This window comes from Fusarium fujikuroi, chromosome FFUJ_chr09 (assembly GCF_900079805.1).
Source record: "Fusarium fujikuroi IMI 58289 draft genome, chromosome FFUJ_chr09".
Taxonomy (NCBI): domain Eukaryota; kingdom Fungi; phylum Ascomycota; class Sordariomycetes; order Hypocreales; family Nectriaceae; genus Fusarium; species Fusarium fujikuroi.
In genome coordinates, this window is record NC_036630.1 from 1,232,001 (window position 1) to 1,255,587 (window position 23,587).

Below are 23,587 nucleotides of genomic sequence, written 5' to 3' on the forward strand. Positions count from 1 at the left end.
ATATATATTTGGTTACGATTGTTGCCGCTGGTGGTGGTCTTGTTGCTGCATAGGATATCAGTAGTACCAAGATGCTCTTGCATCTGTTATAGGAGCTGCCGGTCAGGGAGTGCCTCCTGGCTTCCTGGGCCTTGATCTAACTACCATAGAGGCTCTACCTCACCATAACAACCCCATAATGGTTCCTACTAGCCAGGACGCCCGGAGGCCAGCTGAAAATCAGTGCTGAAGGAGCGAATTGTGCGGCCGAGTTCGTCTTTGGTTTGCTTTCCTTTGCTGGCGGTCGCTCTGTTAACGGGCATCTACAGCGTTATCCTTGTCCTGTAGCTACGATTCATGGATTGGATCGCAATAAGCCCCTGATGCTTCAGGGGGGAGATAGGGAGGGCCTTTGGTTTTCTTCAGATATATTAATAGTTGCAGAAACTATAAAATACTTTACTAGTCATTCTCATGTTTTAAGACTAATATCGTAATTATCCGTTAGAAGCAGGTGGCCAGATGCTTCCAAAGCTCCAGTTTGGGATATGGGTAAGAATAGGGGGATTGGGAGCTCATTGAGGAAGTGGCGGCGTTCATGTTTGGGGAGGACGGGAAGTTCCACGGCCACTTCTTAATCATGGCATTCATCGAGGTGAGTTGAGTCTACCTGCGTGGCTCGGTTTGGGGGCCCGGAGTAAACCAGGAGGCCAGGGGGCATAGGGAGCCGCCAGGTATAGGAATAAGACTGCCATTCTGAGGGAGCCCAGTAGGCATCATGACGGGGTTATTATGGTGAGTTGAAATGCTGTGTAGGATCAGTTGGGAACGCGTTAGGCATTGGAATAGGATTGCCACTCTGGGTGAGGCCTCCTGGCCTCCTGCCCTTACTATCAGAGCTGACCAATTCCTCCTCCTCGTTATATTCGGCCTTGTCATCCACTTACGACTCAAGTCCAATCTCAGTGCCCAATTTAGCAGGCTTCTCCCGGCCTATCAAGTCATCGTCCTCATCACATTTGGCCTTGTCATCTACTGACGACCTTCCCTTACTGTCGTCCCTTGCCGTCATCGTTGCTGGTTTTCGCCTTCTTTGTCTTCCTCACCTGTAGCGGCCATGGAGGTTCTCAGAAGATGTTTTAAGACGCCAGGTCTCGCTAATTTGGATTGACGATAGGCTCTTCTGACGTCTCTTGGCCTACTCAAGCCTTTTCATGGATTGCCCTGACTGTTGCTGCCAATTCAATAGCAGCAGAGCGGCCTGCATGAGCAGATATTCACATAGAGAGTCTCGAAGTGAAGAAAGCCTCAGAATTAGAGGGACCTGGATAAGAATGTAAAGATCGGAATGGAACACTGAGAGTTGTAACGTGATCTTTTAATTAGGGGACCCAGATTAGGCATGGAAGACTAGACTGGCTGAGGCTGGGTTTTCTCTCCTCGGGAAGCAAGGAAACATCGGACCTTGATATAAGATATTGAATAAACCTAGCAAAATATACATAAGGCTTATTCTAAGGTTATACTTAGTTACCTAAGTCTTCTTATTATTTAGGGTAAAGGTCTTAAGCTTTCTCTCCTGCTCTAGACTCTATACCTATTTGCTATTAAGTTCTATAGGATAGTGGTAGAAGCTTAAGATAGATAAGTTAGTAGTTTAAAAACCATATATATAGCTACCGAGATTATCTAGACTGAGAATATACTAATCCGTCCCAGTGACCTAACAGCTAACTAGATAGTATATTTACTTATATCAGCTAAGCGGTTTGCAAAGAGCTCTATTACATTCTAGCATGGACCTACAAGCTTCGGGGGGCTTAAGGAGATACGTCAAACGTATACTCTGATGCGGATCTACCCATGTTTACCACATGCATTATCTCGTCGGCTGAATGATCTATTACATCTCAAGCTGTTGGCAAAAACCACACATGGCATTAAAAGTCGATGAGAAATGCAGTTATGGCCGTCATTTACAAACATTGCAGAAACCATATCGGCAATTCGATATGCGGCTGCCTCTCTTCGTTCGCCATTAAGAGTAGTCCGGCGTTTGGTGCATAGTAACTTCTCTTTAGATGACACAGAGACTAGCATGGTCAGCAAACTAAAAGAGGCATGCGTTTTCGAATATACGAATAAACTTCAGCGTTATGTTCCCGGATATGTGAATTTTTAAGTATTTGAATAAAGATTTCCGCGAGCATATAATGGCCTCCTCCTTAGCGTCTTCCTATTCGTCTTCATAAGATATATCCAACTTAGAATACAGTTACATCCTTCCGCTTAGACCTCCAACTATGAGGCTGGAATGATAAGGCAATGGCTGAAAGAGTGCTTCCCTGGATAAGGCTGCCATCTACCGTCCCGGGTGTAGACTTCAGCTCGTATAGTGCAGGCTTAAAAGTATCTTAATATCGAGAGCCAACTATTGAATATATGATAGAGGGAGAATACTATGCAGAAATGATATGACAGACCTAAACTGCGAACACTACCACAACGACAACTATAGTCTTTGAGAGCTTTACGGATGCCACAAAGAAAAGTCCTCGCCGCAAGAACTGGAGCCTGGATAAGCTTAGGCCAATGCTTTGACTGTCAGCACATACCACCCACGTCCATATGGCAATCACAGGCTGCAAGTATTGTGGTGAGGAGCGGGGAACATTTTTCCACCGATGTTTCTTTATTATTGTTACTCCTTTGATGATGCAAATGTTATAGGGATGTATCGATGAGTTGGTGGAAATGGCAGGGTGTAAGATGTCGCGACGACGATGGGTGATGATGATATGATGTTGTTGAGAAGCAGTTGTGGTAGTGGGTGAAGATTGTGACGATAGAGGGCGGTCATGTGTGCTCTGTCCTTACCATCCGGGCATTAATAAGATTTGTAGTGTTTGGCAAAAGACAGAATCCGTAAAGGAATATTTACCTGCAGCAAAATAACGGCAGTCCACGATACTTGATCAGGTGCCACACAGGACCCCATATAACTTTATATCAAATATTACTGTGGGATATCCTAATAAGTTCAAGAAGTGAAGACCTCTTTGTGGATTACTGTTTGAGTTTGTGCTTCGCTTCAATTTGGCCAGCTTGCAATCATAGCATAAATGCGCATATTGTCTATTCATCTAGAACTTGACGTCAAACAAGTTCTTTCTTCGAATCCTTTCGCCGTACTTGTAGAATACAAACGGCAATGGGATTGCTGCAGCTGCAATGAAGCCTAGCAGTGAGGTTCCCCATCCATAACCTAGGCTCTTGTACATACTTCGTCCTGCAAGAGGTAATAATGCTCCAACCAGCGAACGAAGTACAGTGCTTGCAGCAATGGCAGACGCAGCATACTGAACGTAGGCATCAACCAGATAGACTGAGATGCACATCTGGTCAAGAGTCAGCAAGCTGAGATCAGGTTGCAGCATGGAGAGGTAGAGCACTTACAAATACGATGATCATGCCACATCCCAAGAACGAAGTACCGATTATTGGCACAATCCAGTGGTCTTTATTCTCAGCAGACCATCCGAACATAAATAATCCAGCCGGAACGATGAAGCAGGCTCCCCCCATGAACGGAAGTCGATACTCTGGCTTGGGCTCTCCACCATTCTTGCTAGTAAGATACTGAGCAAAGCGGTCTATTGATGCTCCAGAAATGACAAGGCCTGTCAAGGAGCCAACTCCGAGACCAATATACGACAGGCCAACTGATCCGCTGGAGAAATGATATTCTCCTTCAAAGAGTGATGGCATGGCTGTGAAGAGGAGGTAGAGATACCCGTACACCAGAGCCATGTAAAATGATAGTAGCGACACGATGGGCGCGAAGAGAAGCATCTTAGTAGGCCTCGTAATGGCCAGACGGAAGACTTCCTCCGTGGTCGTTCGATTGTCAAGGATTGACCGAAGCTTAGTGTTCCCTGTTTCTTTGCGCAGCTTCTTGGTCTTCTTCTCAAGAAGAGCGTACGCATATGTTTCTCTCATAAAAATGAAAGCAACAATCGTGATAGCACCAGCCTATCGATAGTCAACGTCAGCCTTTGGTTCAATATCCAAGTATAGATACAAGATTTTACTTACAACAATAGCAACAACCCAGAAAGACCATCGCCAGCCCTTCGCTGCCGAAAGATATCCACCAGCTGGAGTTGTCAGCTTTGGGCACCACTCAACCTAAAGTTTCACTTACCAATTGGTCCAATCACTGGTCCAAAAAGAGGTCCGAGAGCCCACGAAGACATGGCAGCTCCACGCTTCTCCTTGGAGATCATATCAGCTAACGAGCCAGCTCCGATTGTCAGCGGGCAGGATCCAGCAAGACCAGCAAGGAGTCGGAATGCAATAAGTCCCCCCAGGTTAGGGGCCTTGGCGCAGGCTACAGTGAAGGCGACGAAGAGAACATTGCAGATGTGGTACAGCGGGAGTCGGCCGTACATTTCAGACAAGGGCGCGATGACTAGGGGACCAAAGCAGTAGCCGAGAAGGTATACCGAGACGATGAACGATGCCAGTTGCTCGTTTGTCGAGTGGAACTCCCTCATGACTTGATCGATACTTGGTGCAAATATGGAAGACGCAAGTGGCCTGGAAATGTTAGGCGAGGGAGCTTCATGAAAGGGAAATGAACTGTTTGTACGTGACGAATGTAACCGATGAGACGAGGATGACATTGATTGTCTTCTTCTTGGTTGACCAATTCTGGGGGTTGGCTGGGTCGTCAGGGCCGTCCCAATTAACAGCATTGGGGTCGTCGGAAGGAGGATCATCGAATTCGACTGATGTTGATCCCTCTTCAAGATCTCTTTCGCTCTTCTTGAGATCCTCTTCGGGTATTGGTGCTGGAGTGGCAGCACTGACCAGCTGGTCGTCAACTTCGACGTGTTTCATGCTATCTTGTATGTGCTCGAGGGAGTAATTCGACACTTGTGAGTAGGTTCTGGTCACCCGATAGTCAAAGTTCCGACGGACAGCATGAGGCAAGAAGTTGCTCGTGTAAGGCTGAGGGTCTAAAAGGAGTTCGGAATGGTTGGGTAGGGGCCTGTTATTATATGCTTGATCCCCAGCAGATCTAAAGCTTCCCTAGAGGCACTAATGCATACTACAAACGAAGGCCATTTGACCGGGAGCCTCAACGGCAAACAGCTTATGTCCGTGTCTTAACATCGAGGCCGGTCTACCAATCTGGAGGCCGGGAGTCATTGGGAAGTGGGTGTAGATGATCCAAGCCAATCTCGATAATGGTATGGATTGGTAATAGTTACAGCCCTCGCTATTCATCCAGAAGGATTTATCATACTGAACCAATAGTTTCAGTCAAATCAACAAATAGGAGGGATAAGCAACCCCAAATGTAAGGAAGTAATGATATAAGTTTGTCCCGTGTCGGGGTCGGGGCCATGGATGTTCCGCGGAGTTTCCACGGGGAATGGCATTTTCGCCGTTCTTAATCACTGCCTATTCATTCTTCACAACAAAGCCAAGAAAAAACCCACCGTAACAGTACAACTGAAGCAATGGGTCGTCAGCCTCGTCAGCGTCCTGTGTCTTGTAACTTCTGCCGTGTGCGCAAGTTGCGCTGCAGTAGAGAATTTCCGTGTTCCAATTGCACAAGCCGCGGAGTTCAATGCCAGGCTCAAGACCCACCCCGGGCAACAGGCCCGTCTTCACGGCCGGTTTCCAAACGTGCAGGTGGAGGCGGAGGCGGAGGCGGAGGCGGAACATCTTCTGAGGGCAAGGAGGCGGACATTCTCTCGCGATTGGAGAGGCTGGAAGCTCTTCTCGCAGAACGAAACAAAGAGACTGAATTTCACTCTAACCCTCGAACAATATCATCAGCCCCTTCGAGTGTGGAAGGCAGTGATGTTGCTCCCCGGACACAGCTGGAGCCTCTACAACCTTTGCCAATCAATGTTCAGAACTTGACGGCTGACGCTCTTTGGCTCGAGAGTTCATGCCTTGGCCCAAAGCCATCGGTAAGTCCAAAACTCTTGGCACCACTCAACAAGTCGACTCACACAAGTTACCTATCTAGGAATCCGTATTGGTTGACAACATTGTGTTCCGCATATGTCCTATACGCTCGATTGCACAGCCGTCATGCTACATCTTTCAAAACTCAAGTGTCCCCTCAGGTTTTCTCTCTTTGGAACCAACAAGGTGCATATGGTTGCCTCAACGACATGAAACCAAGGTTTTGGTTCACAAGTACACCTCGGTCATTACTTTTATGCATCATGTTGTACACACTCCAAGCCTGTATAAACTCGTCGATGAGGTCTACGATGCCGTTGAAAAGGGGACACAAGCTTCGCTGTGCTCAGTTCTCCTGATGCTTGCAGTCTGCACCAACGTCACATACGCATGGACAGCAGTAGACAACAACATGACGTCTCTCTTCTCTGATTATACAGAGGCAAACACCCAGTCGTTCGGATGGCTCAAGTCAACCTTTGATGTATTCGATGCATCGCAGCGGAGGTCGGAGATAGGTCTCGAGTTGGCTCAGGGCCTCATCATCGTGAGTTTCGTCCTGTTGAACCTGGAAGGAGTTTCCTCCCGAGCTCGAAACTGTTTTTTTAATTCCATCACCATTTGCCGTGAGCTCGGACTGCACCGACTGGATCACCCTCACAACCCGCCCTCGGTTCAAATACCCCAGCTCAGTCCTCTCAAAATGGAGACTGCTCGGCGAGTTTGGTGGTACCTCATTGGTACAGATGCGTAAGACCTCCATGTCCAAAACTAGATAGCGTTTGATCTAATGGTTTACAGCATGATATCTCGATTTCCAGGCCCACATGAAGGCACCTATCTGATCAATCCAAGGCAAATGAATGTCAGAAAACCTCTGAATGCCGACGATGAAGATCTTGTAGAAGGACAAGAGTTGGTGGGAAAGCCAATAAATTGTGCCACCAGCATGTCTTATTTCTTACAGAGGGTACGGCTCGCTGAGGTCGTCCGCAACTTCACTGATCGAGTACCTCTCACAAATTCTTCAAACCCAGATGTCCACTCATACGACCTTGTTTTGGAGGTTGATGCGGCCATCGAGCAATTTATTGAAGATCTGCCCCCGTTCCTCAAGTTTAATACGGATGACCTACAGCAACTCCCTCCTACAGAAACGCATAAAAGGCCAGGACTGGTTATTCAGCGTCATGTCATGAATGTCTTTGTCCATGGCCAAAGATGCAAACTTCATCTCCCGTATCTAGCCCGTGGCGCAGTCGAGCCTACGTATGCTCACTCCCGGCGCTTGTGTCTTGATTCAGCACGCATGGTCATACAAACAGAACACCAACTCGAGAAGGAAGCTACAACTTTCAACTCGACACGGCTCAGGTTATGTTTAGTCTTGCATAGTGTATTCATCGCCAGCATTGCTCTTATTTTGGACTTCTGCCTAGGCACCGATGCCGACGAGAAAGAACAAAGACGAGAAGACTTGTTGGAAGCATGGGACATATTGGAGGCGGCCAAAGAACTTTCCAGACCCACGGCTCGCATACAAGATCTATTGACACAGGTGATGAAGAAACATAAAGTGACGCTGCCAGTGGGCAAGGAGAGGCAGAGACCGGTGAGATGTGAAAATCTTCCACCTACACCAAGCTCGTCAACTGCCATGTTGTCAAATGATACGACACCAAATGATGCCATAGCATCTGTCCAAGAGCTGAGCGACATGGGATTGAATATGGACTTGGAGGGAATGGATTGGGAGAATTTGCTTTGGGGTTTAGAGGCTCCTTTATTCTGAGGTTCCGCTCAACAGCAACCGACGATGGTTGGTAAATTATATCACCTAATTAACAGTGTTGACTTTGTGCCTTGTCGTTTAAGAAGATAGAATTAAGTGATCGTTGGGTGGTCTAATAGTGGTCTGAGGCGTCCTGAAGGAACATATTGATAAATGAGCAAAAGTCCGCCTTGGAATCTGAGGCCGGTAAATAGGAAATCTCCAATCGGGATGGAAGCACGTATCTTGAATACGCGAAATGAAATAAGCCAACTGTGGCATAGACTGGATGTTGGTGCAGAAAAGAAAACTGACGATCTTGATCCTCAATTGTAAAAGATTTCAGTGATATAGTATAAGTTTAGGAAATACCTAATAATAAGCTCTGGTATTTCTTGTTCCTAGAAGGCATTCATCACATCACAGACAAGTCAGAATGGTCCACGTTTGGTAAAAAAGAAAGCTTGATATGGCTACAAGAGGAATTTTGTTGATTTCTTAGTACACAGCTCACAAAGGAGACTTGGTAGAGCTCGTGAGAAACGTCTCAGGACTTTTGTTCCCCTTCCCTGAAAACATGTCTGCCATTGCTCTCCTCCCGTCTCCCGCAGCATTAACTTCAATACTTAAACCCCCTACTGACCCTCAAGCTCAGCAAGAATCTTCTCACCCTTGGTCTTGGCGGAGGCGAAGTCACCAACCATGTAGAAGGCACCCTCAGGAAGGTTGTCACCTTCACCGTTAAGGATGGCCTTGAAGGAGTTGATAGTCTCCTTCAGGTCGACGAGCTTACCCTCGATACCAGTGAAAACTTGGGCAACAGTGAAAGGCTGGCTCAGGAAACGCTGAATCTTGCGGGCACGCTCGACAGTAAGCTTGTCAGCCTCAGACAACTCATCCATACCCAGAATGGCAATGATATCCTGGAGAGACTTGTACTCCTGGAGGATCTGCTGGACACGGGTGGCGACGTCGTAGTGCTCTTGACCAACAACTCGGGGGTCCAACATACGGGACTTGGAATCGAGAGGGTCGACAGCGGGGTAGATACCCAGCTCAGAGATACCACGAGACAAGACAGTGGTGGCGTCCAAATGAGCGAAAGTGGTGGCAGGGGCAGGATCAGTCAAATCATCAGCAGGGACGTAGACGGCCTGGACTGAGGTAATGGAACCCTTGGTGGTGGTGGTAATACGCTCCTGCATACCACCCATGTCGACGGCCAGAGTGGGCTGGTAACCGACGGCAGAGGGGATACGACCGAGAAGGGCAGACACCTCGGAACCGGCCTGAGTGAATCGGAAAATGTTGTCAATGAAAAGCAGCACGTCCTGACCCTCCTCGTCTCTGAAGTACTCAGCAACAGTCAAACTGTCGAGATATAACCATTAGCTAGCGTCCAAGAGGCGTAAATATAATATCATGATGCAGTATGAGTAGCAATGTCTTGGGGAGTGGTGGTGTTGAGGTGTTGAAACACGAAGGGAAGGCACCATCTATCAACTTACCCGGTAAGGGCGACACGGGCACGAGCTCCAGGGGGCTCGTTCATCTGACCGAAAACCAGGGCAACCTTGGACTCGCCATCAAGCTGAATAACGGAAGTCTCCTGCATTTCGTGGTACAGATCGTTACCCTCACGGGTTCGCTCACCGACACCAGTGAAGACAGAGTAACCACCGTGGGCCTTGGCGATGTTGTTGATGAGCTCCTGAATGAACACAGTCTTGCCGACACCAGCACCACCGAACAGACCAATCTTTCCACCACGGGCGTAGGGAGCAAGAAGATCGACGACCTTGATACCAGTGACAAGAACCTCAGCGGAGGTGGACTGCTCGACGAATTCGGGGGCTTCGGTGTGGATAGGAAGGCGCTTGTCAGTCTTTATGGGACCGCGCTCGTCAATGGGGTCACCAGTGACGTTCATGATACGGCCAAGAGTTGCGGGACCAACAGGAATGGTGATGGGAGCACCAGTGTCCTGGGCGGAAGCACCTCGGACGAGACCCTCAGTACCTGCAAGAATGTGTTAGGGGTTTTAAGTATGAGAAATTTCGAAGCCATCAGAACGTACCGTCCATAGCAATGCAGCGGACGACGTTCTCTCCCAGGTGTTGCTTGAGGATGTTAGAATTGACCAGTCATGAGGCATTTGGATGTGAACGTACGGAAACCTCAAGAACGAGCTTCTGGCCATTGTTCTCAGTCTCAAGAGAGTTGAGAATGGCGGGGAGCTTCTGAGTATCAAACTTGACTACCAAACATCAGTATTGTTTTCGCTGTCTTGTGCCAGGCTCGCTGAGAGCTTGTGATAATGATTGACTAACCGTCGACGACGGCACCGATGACCTGCGAACAGTCGGGTTAGCACGGAGTTCTTGTGCGGTCGGTATTGCCCGGGCGACCGGAATTGACTGAGGAGCGGCTCGTTCTCACCTGGTGAATCTTGCCGGTGCCGACGCTGGCAGTGCTCGCCCATCGGCTGGAAATGGGGAGTCGGAGAGCTGAAGGTCGGAGGGCACGTCGAGGGAGGACGGCCGGGCGAGCCGCGCGGGCGAAGGAGGACATGCCGCTGCCGAGGGAAAAACACAAGTGTCAGCTCAATTGGGCTTCAATTGGAAGGAAACGCCATCGAAAAATCTTCGACATTCGTTCTTGCGATCGTTACTCACCTCTTGAACATCTTGCCAGATGACAAAGAGCGATCAGAGATGGGAGTGGAGAGAGGTTGGTTGAAGCTGAGGGAGAACTTTTACGGGAGGTGAGCAGTTTTCCTCGGGAGGACGACTTGGTCGGTTAGAGCTTTCGCAGTGTGTCACGTGGAACGCTAGCCCGAAATTACCTCTGGCCCCGCCGGGGAAACTGCGATGCCGGCAATTTCCCGGGATGAACATGACGGGATTATTCGCAGGCCTGGCGCTCCCACCTTGTCCTCGGGAGCAAGAAAATATTGGAACTTGATATTAGGGTGTCAAAATAAATTTAGCAAAAGATATCCTAAACTCGACTAAACTCATACTAACTTATCTATAAGTCCTGGGTTGTCTTTCCTCCTCTAGCTTGTGAACATAGCCGGGTATTTATTTTGGGGGCCATGTAAACCAGTGTAAACAGCGGCAGTGGAGAGAGAGATGCCTTGCAATCGTCATTGAGTCCTTATTCGTTGTAGGTAGTCCTGCAGGCATAATTGAATGGCTTTGGCCATCTCCAACTTAATGGACCGATCCATTCTTCCTTAGAAGGGACAACGACAGCGAACTTGGTGCTCTCTACTCTGTCGCCGGAGAAGGGTGAACGACTGAGCATCGATTCATACCCGAAGCCGAATCTTAAGCCACTTATCTCATCCTTGGCTCTATACGTAGAATTGACTCAATTGTTGAAGCTGAGGGCATCAGTGATCTTGCAGTTAGAAAACCCTGGATGCCATATTGAGAGGGAAGATTCAAAACGGAGCGGGGAAAGTAGCATTAACCTGGCTTAGATTTCAATCACCACCAGCCTCGTCCACGTTCTTTTCAACAAGAGATGCTGTTAATTCAAAGCTTTACTGGGGCAACATAACCAGTCAAGGATCCCCATCTTGCATCTCATCTTCTTCCCTCGGGTGTTTAACCCTATTGGTCAGTCTATCAACCACGACGAGATGGTCCTGGTTCAAACCAATAACAACAGGCAATTGCTAGTTGCTAACTAGGTAGTTAGTTGCAAGTCTTAGGTGGCCCATTTAAATTTTGCATTCTACCTTTTTTCTTCCCCCTGAGCCGTCCTCAGGGAGTAAGAAAATAGGTATCAGACCTTAATGTAAGGTATCAAAATAAACTCAGAAAAAAATATCCTAAATTTAGGCTAGATTTAGGCTAGACTTATACTAAGTAATTAAGTCTTTTCATCACTTAAGATTAAGGTCCTGTTTTCTTCCTCCCCCGTCATAGCCCTTCAGAACGGTCTTCGCAGCGATATGACGGTTTCGCTTCTCTTTGGCGATATCCTAAAGGTCAAATTGATTAGCAAGGCTTGAAATACCGATTTGCGGCGTAAAATACTAACAGTTTGACTGGTCCCATAGTCCGAATCTTCATCGTTGACAGTGGGATGCTCGTCTTGGGAGGACTAAAGGCGATGCAAATTAGCAAAACGAAGTGTAAAACCTTATTTCGAAACTTACATTACCGCACATTGCCCGCCACGGGATCATCGCTCGTAACGGCGTTTGTTGGGACTCTTCATGCACGTCCCGTCGCTTCTCCTATGAAGCGCGCTGTTGAGGCACGGTCTGCACGGCGGATACTGTTGGACGGCGGGAGGGTCGTCGCTAGGTAAGTTGACATTAGCAAATGTGAAACAAGAAAACAAAAGGCGAACTCACGCAGCGTCATCCTTCTTGGCCGGCCCTTTCTTCCTGCCATCGGGCGTCTTGTCCTTGCCGCCTCTCTTTCCACCAGTGGGAGTCTTCTTTTCGACTTTATCGCCTCCAACACCCTTCCGGGGCGTCTTGGCCCTCGGGGGGCAAGAAAACGGCGAGCCTCACTGTGGGGTGTCAAAATAAACTTAGCAAAAGTCATCCTAAACTCAGGCTATATTGCCCTAAGTCTTTTTGTCATTTAGGATCGAGGTCCTGTGTTTTCTTTCCTGCCCTAGCTTGGGCTCGGCTGGGTTTTGAGTAGTGGTCCTCCATACAGTCAGTAAATCGTCATTTCGAGCGGCGAAAATAACATACTTCGCCATCTCGGCAATGTAGAGACTCCCAGAATAGGGGGGGGGAGAATCGAATAGATACTGCGCAAACGATAGCCAGGCGCTGCGAGTGCCGAAATCGCGCGGCGAAATATGAGGGCACATATCGAAGTTGTTTGTGATGCTTAAAGAGAAAAGAATGATGATCAAGGTTTCAGAACGAAAGGAGATTATTATACAACAAGCGGACCGATCAACAGATTAAGAGGTGGCAGTGGAATATTTGAGCTGCCAGTGCTACGCAATGCCCGCTCGAATCATAGCCAAATTGCACAAAAAAAAAACCCCCAAATAAAGAGAACTTGGGATTTCATACGGATAGACTACATTCAATTGGCCCTCGAATTGATAAAGGGGCTATGAAAGAAAAGAGACATCGATTCCTAGAGGGAGTTGCAAAAGACTTGTCTTGCGATAGCCTCAAAGTACCAGGTATAAGTAGAATTGGCTCAATTGTTGAAGTCGAAGCAGTGTCCTGGATGTAAGTGTGATTTGAAATCCGGTTCCGAAGCTAATCTGGATGTCGTCAGTTTGAGCATCCATGGGTTTATTTGCTGTAAGATCAATGATGAATGTCTTGCGGCTGGTAAAAGAGGTATCGGGACACTGAAGTTGTTGTTCTTGAGTGTTGACTTTTATTATTTCAGATGTTATAATATATCTGCAAAACAAAACAAATCAGAGACACATCAACGGCCTCAATCAATAACGGCGCACTTTGTAATAGTCCCCGCCAAATGAAGGAATCACTCTAGTCAGATACTTCTTGCAGCTTCACCAGGACCCTGGCTTCCATCTCTCATCTTCCATACTCAGGACTGCTGGGAAATTGTGGACTCAAGAGCCAAAACCTGCAAGATCATGTTAGGAAACGCAAACAATCATTTAAAACCCGGGTTCACTTACCAAAGCAGTTCGGCAGGGAATATAGATATGAGTCCAGTTGTTCCTGTTGTTCCATTCCATAGGGGTAGTGAAGAATCGGGTGTTCTCATCGACACGGTTGTGACCACCAACATCCTTGCTATCTGTGTTGAGAACGACACGGTAAGTTCCTGCGACATCAATTCCGATACGGTAGTCGCTGAAGCTGTTGGTTGGGTGGAAGTTAAAGATAAAGACCAGACCACCGCGCTCAAACACAATGACCTTGTCACCTTCATGTTTCAATGAGATATACGCCTGTGGCGCGTGGAGCCAACCATATTTGGCCTCAGTCTGGTTCATCAAGCGGTCAAAGTGATCCAGGAACTTGTATCGGAGCAAGGGGTCATCCGTAAGGTTGAGCTGTCGCCGAGCATACCAGAATGAGTTGTTGTTGCCCTCACGCGGGAAGTCGAGCCACTCGGGGTGACCAAACTCGTTACCCTCAAAGTTCAGATATCCCTCTCCTCCGAGGCCATGTGTCACAAGTCGAATCATCTTGTGGAGTGCCATACCACGATCAATGACAGGAGTCAGGGGCGACAGAGTAGACATGTTGGTGTACATTTCAGCGTCACATAGATGCATCATGAGTGTTTTGTCACCAACAAGCCTGTGCATGTTAGTGGCTTAAAGTGAAACAAGTCAAAGGAGCATTAACTTACGCCTGGTCGTGGCTCTCAGCATAGGCGATAGTCTTCTCGCCGTGTCGACGGTTGGTAAGCGTATGGCAGATGTTGCCAATGTCCCATTCATCATCCTTGAGTTCTTTCTAGAATCTTGATCCACATATCAGGAATGGCCATGGCAAGGCGGTAGTCGAATCCCACGCCACCAAGAGAAAGTGGCAGGCAAAGTGCCGGCATACCAGAGACATCTTCAGCAATGGTGATGACCTCTGGGTAGAGTGCATGCAGCATTTCATTTGCAAGCATCATATAAACAACAGCCTCCTCGTCAACATCTGCGCCGAAGTACTCATGATAGCCACCGGAAAAGCCCCTGATGATGTTAGCACGACAGGCCAATAGGATTTGTGATAGTGTCACTTACGTGCCCATGCCATGATGAACATATAGCATGCTGGTAACTCCGTCAAATCGAAAACCGTCGAATTGGTACTCGTCCATCCAAAAACGCAAGTTGCTAAGCAAGAACCGCATCACCTCATGGTGGCCGTAGTTGAAAAGCCGGCTATCCCATTGATCGTGTCGGCCCTTGCCGCCACCATGAAAGTAATGGTGATCGGTACCATCAAACTCGTTGATGCCATCGAGCACGTTCTTGGAAGCGTGGCTGTGAACAACATCGAGTAGCATGGTAATTCCGAGGCCGTGTGCGGTATCAATGAGCTCCTTGAGGTCCTCGGGAGTACCGTATCGACTGCTAGCAGCGAAGAAGTTGTTGATTTGATAGCCAAAGCTGGCATAGTACGCATGTTCCATCACAGCCATCAGTTGAATCACATTGTAACCTAGGTTCTTAATTCGTGGAAGCATGTTCTTGGTAAACTCCTTGTAAGTCGCAACCCGTTGGTCAGGGCTGGAAATTCCGACATGCGCCTCATACACACGAACACTTGCAGGCTTCTTGGGCCGGGCGTTTTTGAACTTGTATGTCTCGGAGGCTGGAGGATTCCAGAAGTGAGCATCGTATGCGGGAGACACAGACAAATCCTGTGTCACGTACTTGATCCAAGCCGGGAGTCGATCAACATGCTCACCATTGGGCAAGTTGAGCGAGATCTAGGGAGACATATTAGATGTCATGTGTTGTAATTGCGTCTGGATTTTAGCCCACCTTGACTTTGGAAAGATGAGGAATGGCAGGCTGTCCACCTTGGGCAGAAATTGTAATTTCGAAGACGCCGAAATCGTTCTTGGCCATGGGATGAGCATTGCGGTCCCAGTTATCTAAGGCAAATAGTGTAAGCACATTGTATACACGATTGAGTTTGGAGACGTACTGAAGTCGCCGATCAGGAACGCGGCAGTGGCATTAGGCGCCCATTCACGGTAGATAATGTTGTTATCAGCATCGACGTTGAAGCCAAATTTCTCAGCGCCCTAGAGACAACAAGTGTCAGTAACGCGACTCGCCGAATGGGAAGCTGGAAGCCTACCCTGCTGAACTTCTCAAGGCCACCTTCGGTGTCGTTGATGGTCTTGATCCAATCTTGAGTTTTAGAAAAGCGTCTTCTGAGGGCTTCGCTGAAGGGCTCCAGCCAAGGATCGAGCTTCACAACGCCTAGAATACATTGTGAGCGTGGTGTTCTTGACTATCAGATCATCACATGTCAGGTCATGTGTAGACTTACCAGTACCGTCGTTGGGGATGTCACCCGCAGCACCGCCAGAGTGATTGGGGTCCAAGGAATTGGACGAGTTTTCAGCAATTGCGGCCATTTTTCAAAGTTGAATTGAAAATACGACGCGGTTGTAGAAGGGAGGGAGGTCTCGAGGTGGGCGGGGTAGTCAGGATATTGGTGTTGCAAGCTTCAGACAATTGTTGAGCTTCAAGTGAGACACAATTGGGTAGATGAAGAATGGACACAGAAGCATAAGGGACCTTAAAGCAACTTCCCAGATGAAAAGAGGCTTGAAAAATAAGATGAGGAATCAGAAAATTGTGGCAACACAAGAAGAACTGCAATATCAAAGACCTTGCAACCTCCTATCTAGCTCATTCGCCTAAGGTAACCAACCTTTCAATTTCAGTTCGGGTTGCCCACCCACTCAGAGCTTTATCGATAAGTAGGATGACGTCGCGAATGGTGAATTTCTCCCAACGGCTACGGTACGTATCTGCACGCTGTCCCTTAAATGGAAGGCATTTTCAGTCTATGTGCCTACAACGCTCAACATGTGGTTGAGAGTGGTAGAGTGGGTGACACTGGACCCAACCGAGAGCCTCGTAATATCGCCACTTCCTGTAAAAGACTCTTCTGATGTTGCGCGAGAATCATTGTGCAGATCGGACGGGTCCCATCAAATTCATGGAGCAAATAGTCTGCGCTTTGGGTGTGCTTGGGACGCCGGGGGCTAGTATCAGATCCCCCATGTCGGCCCGGCTTGTTTAGCGGGGACGCTGCTGCGGTCTAGGCCTGTCAGTGGTTGCTACTCGCTAACAGCTCCTGCGCGCAATTCCATGCCTGATACCTACGTAGTAGTAGACAGATGGCCTGGGCTCTAAGGTTAAGGTGCCTAGGTACATATCTAAGCTTCCACCCGGCCCCGATAGCGGACGCTGCTGGCGGAAGGGCCCCGTCTCGGACCTGGAGGTTAGTAAAAGCGTAGGTATCACAAAATCCTCCATTCCGTAACTAATAAGGTACAACCATAGAAGCATCGTCTCCCTACGGCAGTCCTATAACCAATCTCGCTGTAACCATTTATTTCCATGCTATCGAAGCGATAGGCTCTATCGTTGGCCTTGCTCTCGCACGACCGCAGTAAGCTGTAACCGGTCCCCGCATCCCGTCATCGTCGGCCCAGATACACTACAACTCAGTCGACTGTCACCTGACGCTCCGTTCTGTATCATCCTTCAATATTATGCAAACTAAATATATCTCATAATGATGCCCTTCGTAAGGGCGCTCCCTAACGCTCGTTGCTGTCTTTGCCATCTCTCGCGCTGTGTCACACGGCCGGTGCCTACTACAACACGTTGCCTATCCTCTTCCAATTCTCGATTACGACAACAATACCGCTATATCTCAGGCTCCTCTATAGCTTCACGGCGCAACAACGACTTCAATTCAGGCTTCAGCAGCAGCTATGACCCATCAATCGATGCGGGGCGCGGCCCCATGTTCAACAAGACCAACTTTGGCGTACCGCAGTTCTACCCACGCGATCTCAAGAAAAGAGTGGACGACTACGTCGTTGGCCAGGACCGGGCTAAGAAGACAATATGCGCAACCATCTTCAACCACTACCAGAATCTACGGCGAAGACACCAACATGAGCACGAAGACCGGAACAGACGGGACAAGGTAATGCGCCAGAGGTTTGCGAGAGACAGAGAACTGCATCAGAAGCGTCGTGAGATGCACCCTGTCGAAGGTCAGCGTGTACATGGTTCTATCCCTGGGCGCTACGCTGCTGATACTCTTAAAGATGAGTTCCCGGGCCATAATGAGTCGGTCCGTGCGCTTCACGATAACCACGAATTCGATGACGACCCAATGGACCATCTCTATGTTGCAGAGGATACAACAGTTCCCGACCACGTCAAGATAGACAAGAGTAACCTCCTTCTGGTCGGCCCCACGGGCGTTGGCAAGACCTACATACTAGAGTCTGTCTTCTCCTATCAACTGTTAAAACGATCAAACTGACAGAACTTAGAACACTAAGCAAAAAGATAAACGTACCCTTCTCTATCTGTGACTGCAACTCCTTCACTCAGGCTGGATACATAGGACAGGACGTTGAGACCTGCGTTGAGCGGCTCCTTATCGAAGCCAACTATGACATCAAGGCAACAGAGCACGGTATTATTGTTCTAGATGAATTCGACAAGATTGCAAGGCGCGAAACGACTACTGGTCGGGATGTTGGGGGCGAGGGTGTTCAGCAGGCGCTGCTGAAGCTCGTTGAGGGAACAAAAATCACCATCAATGTCAAGGACAACCGCTCATCCCGATCTACGCCACCTATCACAACGAACTACAGCGCATCTGGGCCATCTTCCTCGACTCCTCAGGCGACTCCTCCAGGTGGCAAGGTTGACCAGTATACTATTGACACTACTAACATCCTCTTTGTGTTCTGCGGCGCCTTCGTCGGGCTAGACAAGGCGGTCCTAAAGAGGGTCGCAAGACCGACGATGGGGTTCGGCGGAGAACTTAGGGGACGCTCCTCCATGCCTGGCAACAAGCAAACCCTGCCGGCAGAAACATATATGCATTTGCCTCACCACAACCCTCAATCAGCTTCATCGTTCACGCCGTTGGATCTCACCACTCCTGCTGATCTACAAAGCTTCGGTTTCATACCCGAGCTGATAGGGCGCCTACACAATATCTGTGCTCTTAGCCCGCTTTCTCAAGAAGATCTTTTACGTATTCTAACTGAACCCAAAAACAGCCTTGTTGCTCAGTATACCGCTCTTTTCGAGACGTACCCTTCGCGGTTATTCTTCACAGAGAAATCCTTACATGCTATCGCGGAGCGAGCTGCTGCTTCAGAAACAGGGGCCCGAGGTCTCAAGATGGAGATGGAACGTGTCCTAGCAGAGCCCATGTTTGATGCTCCGATGCCTTATGTACTCATCACCGAGGCATGCGTAAAGGGGACGGAGAAAGCAGGATACTGGGGCAAAGACGGCCGGTTTGAGGTGGACAGAAGAATGCAGGCAGAAGAGATGAACCCAGCCATAGGGGAACCCGAGAACACATTTGAAAAGTATCGAGAAGCTGGACAGAGCGGTGGCTAAGGTCTATATTATTGGAAACGAGGCCTAAGGGAGGAAAGAAAACCAGGGACCTTAGCTCTAGATAATGAAAAGATTTAGGTAAGTTAGTATAAATTTAGGGTATCTTTAGCTAAGTTTAGGATACCTTTTACTGAGTTTATTTTGACATCCTATATCAGGCCCAATGTTTTCTTGCTCCCTGAGGGAGGCGTATTGGAGCAATTACTATTTTGATTAACAGGATTTAATGTAGACAGAATGGTCAGGCAAGCTTCGTGTATGCTCCCACAGAGATAGGCAAGCGAACAATTTCAATCAAACAAATGACTCGACTCGGGTTTCGTTGTTGTAGTACAGTATTTACACTAAGAGGACTTGATATCTCTGGAGCGACCTCGAAACCTCTGATCATGTCCATACGCACCAGAGGCCCTTTTACACATCAATACGTCTCCGTAGAGTCACTCCAGCTTCTAGCACAAAGGAAACAATGTTGTGTGTTGAATTTAGTTACCCTTGGGGGGAGACTGGACCATACCCTTGCCAGCATAACCAGGAGAGGTGATACCGGTGAAAGGATCGGATTTTTGGTTCTAAAAGTTGCTGTTAGCCAGGTGACCAGATGCGATGTAGACAGGATGGAACATACCTTGAGGAACTCGTTGGTCTCCTCCTGGTACTCCTGGGTCATGGTGTAAGGAGCGGGTTTGGCGACAACACGGACAGCACCGAAGAGAGCGACACTGGCGGCGAGACCAATGAAGACACCCCAGGCGACGCGGGCACCGGTTCCAGGGGGGTCGACAGCGCGGGGACCGTGAGGGCCGAAGGCAATCCAGTAAGCTGTTGAGAGAGTTTGAGTTAGTTTCATGGTTGTGACGCAGTTATACATGGTGATGCAGGGAATAGGCCGTTGATGTAACGGGCAAAGGCTATATTGAAGCCCCATCTACCAATCAGAAAGACGAATGGGTACTTGGGTTCTACATGATGCAATTGAGGCTCGTGGAGGGTTCAATGCAAGGCTGAAGCTGTGCAATTGAGATGTTGCCGAGTGAATCATCAATGACCGGCAAGGCTGAAGCATATGTTGTGATGTGTTGAGGTGATTGTGACCCGAGATCTCGGCTACGCGGGCGGGATGGAGGTATTTTCGCAGTTGAGGAGAGTTTGTGACGCACCAGCTTTCTTCTCCTGGAGGGTCAGCTCGGTCCAGTTGGACTGCATGCGGTCACGCAGAGCCATCCAGAGCTCGGCTTGCTCTTGGAGAGGCATGCCCTCCCATCGCTTCTCAATGTTGGCGAGGGTCGGGTTAGAGATGGCGTGAGTCGAGGCAGCTCGGGAGGCCAGGGCGGGAGTGCGCAGCACCAGGCTCTTGCGCAGCAGGTTGGAGGCTGATGTGCGCAGCATCGTGAACGGTTTATGTGAGGTAATCGGCGATGACGAGACGAGCGGGAGAGAAGCTCAATTGGTTGCGCTCGAGAGCGTGGAGTGCGAGTGCGAGTTCGAGGTTTCGTGGAGAAGAAGTCGAGTTATTCGGGGAATGTCAGAATTAGCAAGACGGGAGCAATCATACGATGGGTCCCTCTTGCCTCGGGCTTGGATTGGTGCATTTCTGGATCACGTGATCTATTCTTTCCTTGTTGCCGGTTTTGCACGAACTTGATGAAATCGCCTTGTCCATGATTGGTCAAAGCTTACAAGAGTCTGAACCCAATGGCATCGATTAGATGTCATGAATTAATTGGACTTGATATTGATAAGTATGACATTTATCGAGATGAAACAGTTTCAGGTTTATCCGAGGCTCCATCGCATGTGTTTCTTTGAATCCAAGACTTGCATACAATCTTCCACACAATCTCAACCGGACAAAGTTTTATGTCATGATGGATATGGTGACTTCACCAGCTAAAGAACAAGGATCAACAGTAAACAGCAAGTGTGCTCAGCTGATTCCGGCAAGGTTCGGGAGTTGAAATCTGCAACGGGCTCTGAAGACGTGGACATGTCAGAATATGGCAAGACTCCCCTGCATCACAAGGCTGATGAGCACTTCTGGAGTTGCTACTCCTGTGTTATTAACCATCACCTATAGGCTATTGCTGGCGACTGCAAGTGTGCTTCCTACTGAATGGAGATGTTCATATATGCCCGCCTCAGATCCCAATGCAGACACTCTCGTTTATCAATACATTCCCTCAGGAGGCTACACTCATAACATGGCATTGCGTAACTTGAGAATGTATTGCAAATAACTCTATTTTTGCTGAAAAGGAGACTATAAGTCTCACGGGTATCCAATAAACCGTTCCCAATCATTCTCTTACTTTCTGACTCCCTGTATTATTAATTCTGTCAAATGGTCCGCCATGTTCGGTCACGGATCGAATGTGAAGGTAGAGTTCATGTCAGTCCTCCATTTCTCAATAGCCTCTCCCTTTGTTACAACTTGGCCTCTTGAATCCATGAGCACGAGCTTCTTCTCAGCAGGTATCCACTCCACACGTCTTCCCTTCTCGTCAACAAGGGTGACAGATGCCGTGGGGTCTAATCGTAGGCTGTTGGGCTTTTGCGGTGACCAATTTGGGTCTTCAAACAAGACTCTTCCAAGCTCGAGCTCGCCTTCAACGAGGCGTGCCATGTGCGGAACGAGAAGATATTGTTGCCACTCCGGGCCTATGTGCTCGCAAAGATCTCGCAGTGAACGATTTCCAACGTTCTTTATCCACCAGACATCTGACGGGAACTTAAGAAAAGCCGCATAGTAGGCGAGAATGACGAGAGCCCGGGGACGCAATTCGCGTGCGAGCTGGACGAAATTCCGGGGCACAAAGGTAAACCAGGTGATGATCCGCAGCATCATGGTGGGCCCGAAACCATCGTGTAAGTTCTGATATAAAGAGCCGAGGAATTGAAGTGTCTCATAGTAGGTTTCCACGTTGAGATAGTCTGGATCGCTGGGCTCAATGGAGTTGAGCATGGAGACAAGGCAAGCAGGAATGTGGTTTGTGGCCTGCTCAACGTCGACAGAAGGTCTGTTAAACAAACAATAGAGGCCTGAGTCAATGAGTTTCTCGACGCCCATGAGGTCAATGACGAGGCCGATTCCCCTCCAGACAATCATCCAATCGATCAAGTAAAGCTTTTTACCATCCTCATCGCGGAAGTTTTGAGATGATAGAGCAGTGAGCAATAGAGAATTGGCTAACAACGCCGGAAACGTTTCCGGCTGGGCTTTTTCCACAGCCAGGCGATATCCCTCAAAGGAACGAGCGCGATAGGTGAGAGCACGTGCAGGGTCATGACTCAACTCAAGACTCTGCATGTGAAGACTTGCTAGACCAAACAACGAATCCATGAGAAATGGGTTCTCAAAGGCAACCTGAACCATTCTGTTTCTTAGAACCTCGTTGATCGGGTTCGAGGGTCCCTGGTCCACAGAGAAAGAGGTACACGTTGAGCTGGTGTAGAACCAAAGTAATTTCATATCTGTCACGTCCATTTGACCATGGCGGAACACAGGCGAGACGGTCAACGGCCCAACTTCTTCCATAGGCTCATCGCCAGAAGAGCTAGAGACGACGTCTGGCGAAGGAGCATTCTGAGGAGCGGGTAGAGGTTCTGGCGGTCGTTGAGGAGAATTGGTGATGCTGCTATTTGAAGAGGGAACAGTTGAGGCTGAGGGAGTAGGATACACGCAATCAGCCTTGCGCAATCTGCATGATCGGCAGACAGGGCGAGCCTCGTCGCATTTAACCTTGCGAGCTTTACAATTGCGACATCCAGTTCGCGACTTCTTGTGAGGTCGTTTAGAATGGTAGGGCTTATTGTTATCGTAATTAGGCGGCGATCCCTCTGGGCTTTCCGACTGGTGTTGCTCTAGTGAGGTCTGAGAGTTGTCCATGGCTGTTTGAGACTATAACATGATTGTCACAGACGGATAGAACGGATTAATTTGTGAGATAACAGGAGTGAGTTGAGTTTCATGCTAACGTTAGGTTGAATGAGATGAGTTGCTTGATGACAAGGTCTCGCCCACCAACAGACAGTGGAAACCCCGCGTACGTGCGTCTCAGGTCTCAGGACCAAACAAGGCTTAGCAGCACCCCAAGTTAGTTCCATTGCAGCTGTGACTGGATGACGACTCTAGTCTATGATGACGATAAGATCTGTAGAGTAGGACTCGGGTAGACGGGCTAGACAGGCCCCTGGAATCCAATATCGTCCAAGGTATTCCAAGGCTGTTGAGCCTTACTCAAATAAGCCCAACATCAAGCCTACTCACTTGCATAGCATTCAAAAATGCATCAGACAATATCCCCATATTGCGTAGTTCGACACGAGGCATAATCTACTTGGAAACGAAATATTTCAAAACCAGTGTCGAGTTGGCGACGCCCGCTACCAAATTCGACAATCTTCAGAGCCCGTCTTACTGCTCATCAGCCAGCAGCCTAGACATCAGTCCATAGGAAGAGAGAGCATACTGTAGCAATGGGTATCCTGGCTTTGCGTAGTTTGACTCTTCTCCAAGGTGCAAAAAAGCCCAGTGGAATTGTTGTATCATTATGTTATTATCATTCCCATAAGGAGCTGATTTCTTATATCGTGTCTTGCGGCCAAGTCTTCGAGTGTACACTACATCAAAATCTCGACAATATTGCATCTTTAACGATTATGCCCAAAGGACATTTGATCGTCGGTTTCTGCGAGGTCAATACATGCAGCCGACGGTTTCTCTTCGCCAGATAACTGGTGAAGTTG

The 23,587-nt window shown here is 48.5% G+C and overlaps 9 protein-coding genes; 2 read left to right on the plus strand and 7 right to left on the minus strand.

The window, feature by feature from the left end:
• Positions 1–769: 769 nt before the first annotated feature.
• Positions 770–1,051, minus strand: FFUJ_09779 (uncharacterized protein; the record flags this gene model as incomplete). XM_023568281.1 has 2 exons in its annotated part: positions 770–860; positions 927–1,051. The coding sequence occupies 2 exons, from the start codon at positions 1,049–1,051 to the stop codon at positions 770–772; spliced, it is 216 nt and encodes a 71-aa protein (XP_023435507.1).
• Positions 1,052–3,122: 2,071 nt separating this feature from the next.
• On the minus strand, positions 3,123–4,881 carry FFUJ_09778 (related to multidrug resistant protein; the record flags this gene model as incomplete). XM_023568282.1 has 5 exons in its annotated part: positions 3,123–3,377; positions 3,436–4,011; positions 4,075–4,136; positions 4,184–4,578; positions 4,631–4,881. 5 exons carry the CDS (start codon positions 4,879–4,881, stop codon positions 3,123–3,125), a joined length of 1,539 nt encoding a protein of 512 aa, XP_023435508.1.
• A 626-nt stretch (positions 4,882–5,507) lies between these two features.
• FFUJ_09777 (uncharacterized protein) lies at positions 5,508–7,756 on the plus strand (the record flags this gene model as incomplete). XM_023568283.1 has 3 exons in its annotated part: positions 5,508–5,966; positions 6,026–6,714; positions 6,766–7,756. 3 exons carry the CDS (start codon positions 5,508–5,510, stop codon positions 7,754–7,756), a joined length of 2,139 nt encoding a protein of 712 aa, XP_023435509.1.
• Positions 7,757–8,370: 614 nt separating this feature from the next.
• On the minus strand, positions 8,371–10,421 carry FFUJ_09776 (probable H+-transporting ATP synthase beta chain; the record flags this gene model as incomplete). XM_023568284.1 has 7 exons in its annotated part: positions 8,371–9,106; positions 9,244–9,754; positions 9,813–9,855; positions 9,907–9,992; positions 10,066–10,087; positions 10,175–10,310; positions 10,411–10,421. The coding sequence occupies 7 exons, from the start codon at positions 10,419–10,421 to the stop codon at positions 8,371–8,373; spliced, it is 1,545 nt and encodes a 514-aa protein (XP_023436192.1).
• A 1,209-nt stretch (positions 10,422–11,630) lies between these two features.
• FFUJ_09775 (uncharacterized protein) lies at positions 11,631–11,918 on the minus strand (the record flags this gene model as incomplete). XM_023568286.1 has 3 exons in its annotated part: positions 11,631–11,729; positions 11,789–11,851; positions 11,907–11,918. The coding sequence occupies 3 exons, from the start codon at positions 11,916–11,918 to the stop codon at positions 11,631–11,633; spliced, it is 174 nt and encodes a 57-aa protein (XP_023436193.1).
• A 1,369-nt stretch (positions 11,919–13,287) lies between these two features.
• FFUJ_09774 (probable branching enzyme (be1)) lies at positions 13,288–15,804 on the minus strand (the record flags this gene model as incomplete). XM_023568287.1 has 9 exons in its annotated part: positions 13,288–13,326; positions 13,382–14,012; positions 14,065–14,171; positions 14,230–14,401; positions 14,453–15,144; positions 15,200–15,312; positions 15,366–15,465; positions 15,522–15,646; positions 15,717–15,804. The coding sequence occupies 9 exons, from the start codon at positions 15,802–15,804 to the stop codon at positions 13,288–13,290; spliced, it is 2,067 nt and encodes a 688-aa protein (XP_023435510.1).
• A 1,172-nt stretch (positions 15,805–16,976) lies between these two features.
• On the plus strand, positions 16,977–18,841 carry FFUJ_09773 (related to MCX1 protein; the record flags this gene model as incomplete). XM_023568288.1 has 2 exons in its annotated part: positions 16,977–17,701; positions 17,752–18,841. 2 exons carry the CDS (start codon positions 16,977–16,979, stop codon positions 18,839–18,841), a joined length of 1,815 nt encoding a protein of 604 aa, XP_023435511.1.
• Positions 18,842–19,326: 485 nt separating this feature from the next.
• FFUJ_09772 (probable cytochrome-c oxidase chain V precursor) lies at positions 19,327–20,230 on the minus strand (the record flags this gene model as incomplete). XM_023568289.1 has 3 exons in its annotated part: positions 19,327–19,413; positions 19,470–19,663; positions 20,002–20,230. The coding sequence occupies 3 exons, from the start codon at positions 20,228–20,230 to the stop codon at positions 19,327–19,329; spliced, it is 510 nt and encodes a 169-aa protein (XP_023435512.1).
• A 970-nt stretch (positions 20,231–21,200) lies between these two features.
• Positions 21,201–22,727, minus strand: FFUJ_09771 (uncharacterized protein; the record flags this gene model as incomplete). The annotated part of the gene is made up of 1 exon (XM_023568290.1): positions 21,201–22,727. The coding sequence occupies one exon, from the start codon at positions 22,725–22,727 to the stop codon at positions 21,201–21,203; it is 1,527 nt and encodes a 508-aa protein (XP_023435513.1).
• Positions 22,728–23,587: the final 860 nt, after the last annotated feature.